Source organism: Aptenodytes forsteri, unplaced genomic scaffold (assembly GCF_000699145.1).
Source record: "Aptenodytes forsteri isolate BGI_AS27 unplaced genomic scaffold, ASM69914v1 Scaffold136, whole genome shotgun sequence".
In the NCBI taxonomy this organism is placed as follows: Eukaryota; Metazoa; Chordata; class Aves; order Sphenisciformes; family Spheniscidae; genus Aptenodytes; species Aptenodytes forsteri.
The window spans coordinates 928,938-937,287 of NW_008796111.1; the positions used below are offsets into that span (position 1 = coordinate 928,938).

The following is an 8,350-nucleotide window of genomic DNA, read 5'->3' on the forward strand; positions in this document are numbered from 1 at the left end:
GCGCTGCCGACCGGCCCCGACGCTGTCTCCGTTGCAGTGCGAGGCCCGCGGTTCAGGCGGCTGAAGATCGGAGCGGGTCACCGGCTGGACGTGAAGGCCTCGGGAGTCTTCGGTGGGTCTCGTCCCGGAGCGGGACCGCATCCCGCCGGCTGCGAGGTGATGGGTTTCCGCGTGGGGAAGAAGCAGTGAACGCTCAGCCATTACACAGCGGCAGCCCCCGCGTCTCACAGCCCGGCTGAGAGTATAAATGCTAAAACACAGAAGAAACGATCCAACAAGACACCGGCCATGCCAGGAGACGGGAGCGACCCCTTACCCCTGGCACACAGGGCTTTGCTGTGAGACACCAGGCTCCTGCCTGTGACACCGTCAGTGAACTGCCACGTAACCCCCCCCGTCTCCGCTCCACCACCTGAATTGGCTTCGCTGTGGCCGGCATCGCTAAGCATTTGCCCTGACAAGTACCCAGGTGGAAAGTTCTGGGGAAATCCAAGAGCCCTAGTTACAGCCTTACAGTTTTAATGACAGGCAATAATTTGGGGGTCTAATTGCACCGCTCAGACATCACTTCTAAGGAGATAGGGCCCTTGTCCGGGGGGGGGAGAAAAGTACGGTGCGTGTGCAGCGCTGTGTAAACGCACGTCAGTAACCTTCCGTGTGGCTGAATAACGGGTTCCCCGTCTTCTGTGTTTCAGTACTTGGCATAGGCCACGGGAACAAGCTGCTCACTGATCTGTACAACTGCCACCTGACCAAGGTAGGTGATGGCTCTCAAGGGCCTCAGAACATCTGAGCGCAACCTCACACTCGACTCCTGCCCCGGTGCCCTGGACTGGCCTTGTGGCGGTGATTCTGCTTTTGAGTCTCAAACCCACCAATGCTTCTGAGAGCTTTTCAGGGTCCAGAATTCATCCTTCACGTGAGCGTCCACACGTGGCCGTGTGAGCAGAGGAGGCTGCTGTCTTTTTGTGCAACATCCTCATAGCCTGTACTTCCTAGCAGCTGCACGGCAGAATATTGCTACTCAATTGCTTGGAGTATTTCTTTAATAAATTGCACTCTTTGCCCTTCTTCAAGGTTTATACTGTCGGTGGGCTGTTTGGTAAAGCCACTGATGACTTCTCAGACACAGGGAAGCTAGTAGAGAAGACAACATTTGGTAAGAAACAAAATTGATGTGTTTTTTAAAAAAACAGACCACCAAACAAATAGCATTTTAACTGCAAAGCATTTAACCTGGTACGTTGCACAAAGATAAAAGGTATGCCTTAAATGCTTTCTAGTTTTTATTTGTACATGCAGCCCACGCGCAGTCCTGACATCACAGTCCGGTGCTAAATACAACCACAATATACAGAAGGCCGGTATGAGTCCTGATCACAGTGGTCGCTACTGGATTGGGTGGGACCCAGATCTCTCCATAAATCATACCTAGAGATAGCGGTTAGAAGCTTTCCTCGAATGAAACTCTTCAAACACCCGATAAGAGGAACTGGAGCCAACATCCCAAAATCAATTAAGCAGAATGATTCTTCCCTTTGTAGTCCAGCGCTGTGCTGCTCTGTGCATTACCACAGTACAGCCAGGAGAAGTGACTCTGCTAAAGCCACCTCGGCGGTTCCCATCGGCCCGTTTCGATGCGACTGCCTGCCAAAGGGACAGTAATACCCTGATGGCACATTTCAGACTGCTGTCTCTTTCCAGTTTCTGGATGGATAATTGAGCCTTTGTTTCTACCTTAATATTTGCAGATCATATCACAAGGGAGAAGCTGGAACGGATTCTCGCTGTCATTCAAGGAACAAATCATAAGGCCCTGCTGATGTACGTATCCAGTGGGGAAATGCAGCTGACCTGATCTGACTGCCATTTGCTGGTCTAAAACAAATGAGATGATTCTGTTTGCCATAATCAAAGTCTTTAAAGGTTGGAGTGCTAGACAGGAACAGAGAGGAGTTACTCCGAGTGCTCTGTACTCTGGTGAGAGGTTGCAGTTAAGTGTCCTTCTTGTATCCTGAAATCTCCAGCTACATTAGGACCTACAAAAATATCTTGTAGACATGACCAACTACCTCCCTCCCAAACTGCTACACTACTGACAGTATATATAGCATTAAAATGGATGCAAAGACTCAACACATAGCCAGTTTTAAGAATAAAAATTGCAGCTCTGCTTTATTGGGGGGGGACATATTTTGAATCCCATTGAAGAGAAGGACTAAGCGTCTGCTCTGCTCCTTTTTTTTCTTTTTCCAGGCATTCTAACATTGATATGAAAACACAAGAGGCATACGAGCTGGCTGTCAAAGGACTGATTCGCCCCATGGGAAAAAGCCCTCCGATAATCACAGCAATCCGATGCCTCCAGTTCGCACTTCCAGAATTCCAGCTAGGTAGGACTGGTACAAAAACTACTGGGGAAGTCTGAGTATATATTATGGCAAATAAGTCGGTAAACTTCAGTTTCTTATTCGTGATTTAATGCAAAATGAGTTGATGGGAATTTTGTATCAATTTGTAACTGGTAATCCCGGCAGAAAATGTAATGATTTGTAGTTTCCAAAGTCACAAAAGCATCTCCGTGTTAGATGAATTCTTTAGTGTGGTGGAAAGCTTTTTTGGTAGGGCAAGATCTGGAACCCTCACAGCACTGAAGCTGCTATAGTAAATCAAGCCAGCTTGTGCACCTAGATCACAGGTTTTTCCCTGCCAGTTCCACATCTAAGACCGAGGCAAAAAAATTTGCATAGTGAATACCTACGGGGCAAAATTCTTCCTTATTCCAATGTTTCAGTGTAATGCAGTTCAGTGTGGTTGGGTTGGGTTTGTTTTTTTCTTTTAAAGCGTGGTTTGCTTTCCTGCAACCAGTCTCCTACTCCTCACAAATTGTCTCATTAAAAAGCTACCTTTTCTTATCACCCTTTGAAATACCTAAATTTCTACATTACTCCCCTGTATCTATGGGTTTGTTTTCTAAAACATTCACTTTGGGAGGTGCTAGGACACCCTGCAGTATTCCAGAAAATCATAATCCACCCGTGCTGTATCTTAAATAGTCTCTTCTACCAAACCAGTTCTTTCAGTGTGCTGTATCTTAGTCTCTTCTACCAAACCAGTTCTTTCAGCATAAGTGTGAGCGATGTCTGGATTTACAGACAAGGTCTGCGTTTGCGTCAATGCTTTGTTTCTTCTGACGGACTCTCTCTGTCCTTCTAGAAATCCATTGCTTGCATGAGACTCAGCAGTACCTCCGAAAAATAGTTCATGAGGTTGGTCTGGAGCTGAAATCATCTGCCGTGTGCACACAAGTGCGAAGAATACGCGATGGTGTTTTCACACTGGATGATGCCCTTCTGAGAACCCAGTGGAACCTGCAGAGTATACAGAACGCAATTTGGGACTGTCAGCTTAAAGTGAAAACAGAGTTAGAGAAAACACTAGGCCATCAGGATGAAAGTCGTCTTCATGAGACGGACGCTGCGATGGCCCACGCTGCAGACAGCTGAGTGTGTGCTACGGAGGGAACGTCCACAGGCAATCTCTGTAGCACAATAACGCAGCTACATGCTGACAGCATGATGGACAGCAGAAGGAAAGAGGTTAATTGCAGTTCACTTCCACCCTTTCCTTGAGATGACTTTAATCAGAGAGGCATTTTTTTCAGTGACAGGCTGTATAATTTTTTTAAAAGCATCGCAAACAGTTCATTAACAGGAGTTAGCTGTGCCAAAATTCCTGTTGACTTTGGGAACATTAGGTTGCTAAGGGATATAAAAGCCCATCCCCAAATTGTTTAGCAGCAGGAAATACAGTGTCTTACAGAGATGTATTCCCTTGATTGCACGGATTTGTTTGTTCCTTGCAACTGGCAGCATAACTTATCTACTATATGGATTTTATTTTCCCTCTGTTGTCCTAGAGTATTTTCTTTCCATTAGCCCTGCTTTCAGACACGTAAGAGCTCAAAATCAGACTAAAAGAGGGACGCGCAGGAGAAAACACAGCTTGCACAGAGCAATGCAAGGAAATGGTTATATCCAGAGTAGGTATGTGTGATGAGGAAAGAGGCTTGTAATAGGGACTGATGCATAAGGTGATACACAAGAAATAAAACTGAAAGTGACCTAAAGGGGAAGAGGCTGTTTCTTGGCTCAGTACTCATCTGTGAGTATGCTGACTCACTAAAAAAAGCATGCTGCTTTTTTTTAATCCCCCCTCCCGAGGAACCAAGGATGTTGAGGGGGTCTCTGGTATCCTGCTCTGCAGCAGCTCCATGCAGACAGCATGTACTGCCCTTCAGTGAAACTCTGTAAGCTCTGTAATACCACTTGTTATCTGTTAGCTCATTATAGCTGGGTCTGACTTGGCAGAAATACACTTTCTAAATTTAAATTAAAAATCTGAAGTTACGCTTGCCGTTCTTACACTCAGTATTTTTCCAGCTATACACATTGTTAGAGAGTTTGGAGATTTACTTACAGAAATCAGTAGAAGAGATTTGTTCTGTTCCTCCTCTGGATTTGGACAAAGGCCAGCACCTTGTATCCTCCAGACAGCTGTTAAGGTACAAGAAGTAACTCTGGGAGGAGCAGCAAGAGGGGCTGTGATGAAGTACCTAAGTGGCAGAGTTCAGCCCTGTCCTGAAGCACCCCAGGAGTCATTAACTTAAACCCTGGAATCTTTCAGTTGACCTGGGTTTCCCTGCGCTGCACGGAGCAGCCGGAACAGCAGCGGAGCGGAGCTGCCACCACGTGGCACGTCACCGTGCCAGCTGCGGAGCCGCAGGGACTCCCCAAGGGCAGTTTGCTCCTACCTCGGCCGGTTGGTTCTGCGTGCGTTCATCCTCCGTGGACAAGAGGCTGGGGTCAGGGCACCTTCCTCGGACAACTGTCTTGCGCTAACTGAAGTGTAAACCCGTCGCCACGGAAGCATGAGTTCTGGAGCCGGGCAGAACACTTGCATGGCTGCAGCTGCAAGTTTTAATACCAGTGCTCCTACAAGGAGGAGAAGAAAACGGGGACTTCTCAGCCCTTAAATAACCTTCAGTAACTTTGGTAACGGAGTATACTTCATCCCGTGTGGCTTACGCCTAACACAAACTGAAGGAATTTCTGTACATCCCATTGCAAAAAACATTTCCAGCTGCTTGTGCCATTGCCAGACTAACATTTTGGTTGGAACGCTCCAGGCTAAACCAGCTCTTTCACACAGAAAATACCAGCCAAAACAGCAACGTGGGTTTTGAGAACAAAGTTAGCATTTCCCAGTTCTAGTCTTCTTGTGACTTTTTTCCTCCCCTTAAAACTACTCCAAAACACAGGAGATTTCCACACTTGGCAAGAGGGGTTTATGGTGGGGAGGCTATACCTGTAACTATACCCATGAGAGTCCATTCTTACATGGCCGCAGTAAATACCCTCCAGAGAAGCACAGCTGCACGTTAGCAGAGACTTGCTTGAATGAATCACAGAATACACAGGCTTTGCCTGTCCCCCGTCTTCAGACCCCTCCCCGCAGCTTTTGTGGCAAAACAAGATACTTATTAGTGATGCTTCTGTGCCAGGTCCAGAACCAAGAGCGCAGAAACGATTATCTGTTCTCAGCAGCAGCCTTGTGACCGTTTTCTGGTTTCCAAGCGCTACGAGGACAGAGTCATTTGATTCAAATTTGGAAATAACGAGCAGACTGCAGCATGGGCCTGACTGGAGACCAGGGGGGAAACTTACTGGCAAGAAGGTCTTAGAAGTAGAAATGGGCAGAAGGACATCAAGCTTGAGTGAAAAAGGGACAATGGATCTGCAGTCAGCAGAGCACTTTATCACTTAGAACTGCACAAAGCAGCCAAATTTAGTCTGTACAGTCACCCTCAATCCTAACACCTGACTTTGAAACATTCATGCTCTCAACATAATTTTGTGTTTAGGACACTCACAGTGACTCTGCGTTCAGAAGAGAGTAAAGGTAATTCTGCACCTACCCATTACTTGGTAGTGCTGCCACACTGCCTCCATAAAAGCCTTCAGAGAACATTTGAATAATAGAAGTTATAGTTACCTCAGAATATAGTTTAAGAATTTGTTCCCAGGTTCGTGCAATGTTTTATAGGCTTTTAAAGTGAATCACTGAGAAATGCAATAGCTGCTTTATTCAGACTGGACAGTTCAACACAACTTCACATTTTGTCATTTACTGCAGAAATGATACAAAACCTCTAGATACCAGAGCAGTTAAGTACAAAAACGCAGAACATCCAGACTTACCCAGATTTGATCATAAAACAAAACAAAACCCCCAAACCACCACAACTTCAGCCTTCTTCCCTCCTTACTCCTGAGGGTTTTTTCTTTTCTTTCAAAGCAGCTATTACACTGCACATTTGTACGCCTGCGCTTCCTCTATCCATTCAGTAGTAGCTGCTTCCACCTGCAGATTAGTGTATCCAAATAGCCCCTGGATGTTGTAGAGAAGCAAAGGCTCGATGGAAAGAGTCTTAATGTCAACCTGAATTAAAACCTTTCCAATAAAAAATAAAAAAACCTGTTGATCAGGTAGTAGACAAAATTATCCACAGTCCTACGTCCCTTTCCCACAAGCAGGAAACAGCTGACAGATTCAACAACTTTCATGTTCCAAAGCTTCTTAGAAATAAGGCTGTTAACCCACACTCTGTTGCAATACATACTTCCGAGGCCACCTTGTATCACTTCTAAACCGATATGACACCAAAACGTAACGGCCTGGTAACAGTCATTTTTGCAGGACGTGGCAGTCTTCAGGTTCAGTACTAGTCGCTTAGGTCCAGGTCGTATTCAGGGTAGAGCTGCTTTGTAGTAACCCCTCGGATAACAGCTAGAAAAGAAAGAAATACCATTGCTTTCATTAAACAAAGATCAGATCAGTCAGAAAAGTTGCGTTTTCCTCCCAGTGGCCCCTAACTATCCCATAGAGCCTCCCATAGCCGAGAAACCAAGCTAAGGTTTTGCAGCTATGCTCCCCACTTGTCTCAACACTTTTCTTTTTTTAAGCATATGAAGAACAAAACTGACAAAAATTAGTAAGACTTATCAAATGTTGGTAATCCATAACACAGACTAAAATACCAGTACATGACAATTATTTCACACGTTCAGCTCTACAAACATTCCAAGAAAATAACGACAGAAGCGTCTGTGCTTGCACAAGTGATTGGTAATACAAGCCCAGAATGGAACAATCTTTAAAACAAGCTCTGCCTTCATGGCGTAGTAGCTTCTCTCTCTCTGTCTATATGAAAACATTGACTAAGAAGTTCTTCAACAGCTTTCCCCTTCCTTACCCAGCTTGCCCAGCAGCATCTGTCCAGCATCTTTAATATCATTATACTCATGGAGCAGAGAGATGTGCTTCTCCAGTTCCTCCAGGCTGTAGCCTCTGTAACAATAAAACCAGAAAGGTCAAAAATGACACAGAGGGATTGCTGCTGCTGCTGCTGCTGCATAGCGAGTTCTGCCACCACCGACCAAGCACAGCGAGGATATTTGAGATACCCAAGCCTGGCACATCAAAAGTGGAATCTGAAGGCAGCAAGTACAGTTGCTGCAAGTCAAGATGAAAGCTGCAAATGAGCAGATCCTCATTTTGAGTTTTTTTGCCACGTCAAGACTTATCAAAAAACCAATCCACCCGAATTCTCAGAATCAAGTAGAAACAGGAATAGGCTGTGGTGAATTCAATTTATATGTATCTCTAATCTACAGAAAAAAAAATTAAGAGGGTCTGTTTATCCTTAAGGATAAAACAAAAAAGCTTTTGGAACAGCCTTTGTTGTTCTACCATTTCCATTCTATGCACTACACGTTATCTTAGAAAATATCACTCCTTCGCAATGAATAATCCACAGAGATTCCCTCTCTTTAAAAATCAAGCAGCAATTTTATCTCAAAACAGTTGCCAATAAGCAGCTGCCACAGTGTGTCATAAGAAACCACAATAAAACAGTTGCACTACCCTGGATGTGGCACCCGTCATGCCAAAGTGTTCTACAGGTGTGCTGGTTTGGCTGGGGTAAAAATCAAGCAGCAATTTTATCTCAAAACAGTTGCCAATAAGCAGCTGCCACAGTGTGTCATAAGAAACCACAATAAAACAGTTGCACTACCCTGGATGTGGCACCCGTCATGCCAAAGTGTTCTACAGGTGTGCTGGTTTGGCTGGGGTAGAGTTAATTTTCTTCACAGTAGCTGGTATGGGGCTGTGTTTTGGATTTGTGCTGGAAACAGTGTTAATAACACAGAGATGTTTCTGTTATTGCTGAGCAGTGCTGACACAGAGTCAAGGCCTTTTCTGCTTCTCACACCACCCCACCAGCGAG

General features: G+C 45.3%; 2 protein-coding genes across 2 annotated transcripts in view; both read right to left on the bottom strand.

Moving 5' to 3' along the window:
- The window catches only part of COQ4 (coenzyme Q4), a 6,772-nt gene extending 6,631 nt beyond the window's left edge, over positions 1–141 (bottom strand). The window contains exon 1 of the mRNA XM_009286996.2: positions 12–141. Coding sequence (XP_009285271.1) covers positions 12–141 — 130 coding nt within the window. The remainder of the gene's footprint in view (positions 1–11) is intronic.
- A 5,979-nt stretch (positions 142–6,120) lies between these two features.
- Positions 6,121–8,350, bottom strand: part of SWI5 (SWI5 homologous recombination repair protein) — a 13,975-nt gene continuing 11,745 nt past the window's right edge. The window contains exons 3-4 of the mRNA XM_019474057.1: positions 7,316–7,410; positions 6,121–6,849 (exon numbers count right to left, since the gene is read on the bottom strand). Of these exons, the coding sequence (XP_019329602.1) occupies positions 6,785–6,849; positions 7,316–7,410 (160 nt within the window). The 3' untranslated portion in view covers positions 6,121–6,784. The remainder of the gene's footprint in view (positions 6,850–7,315; positions 7,411–8,350) is intronic.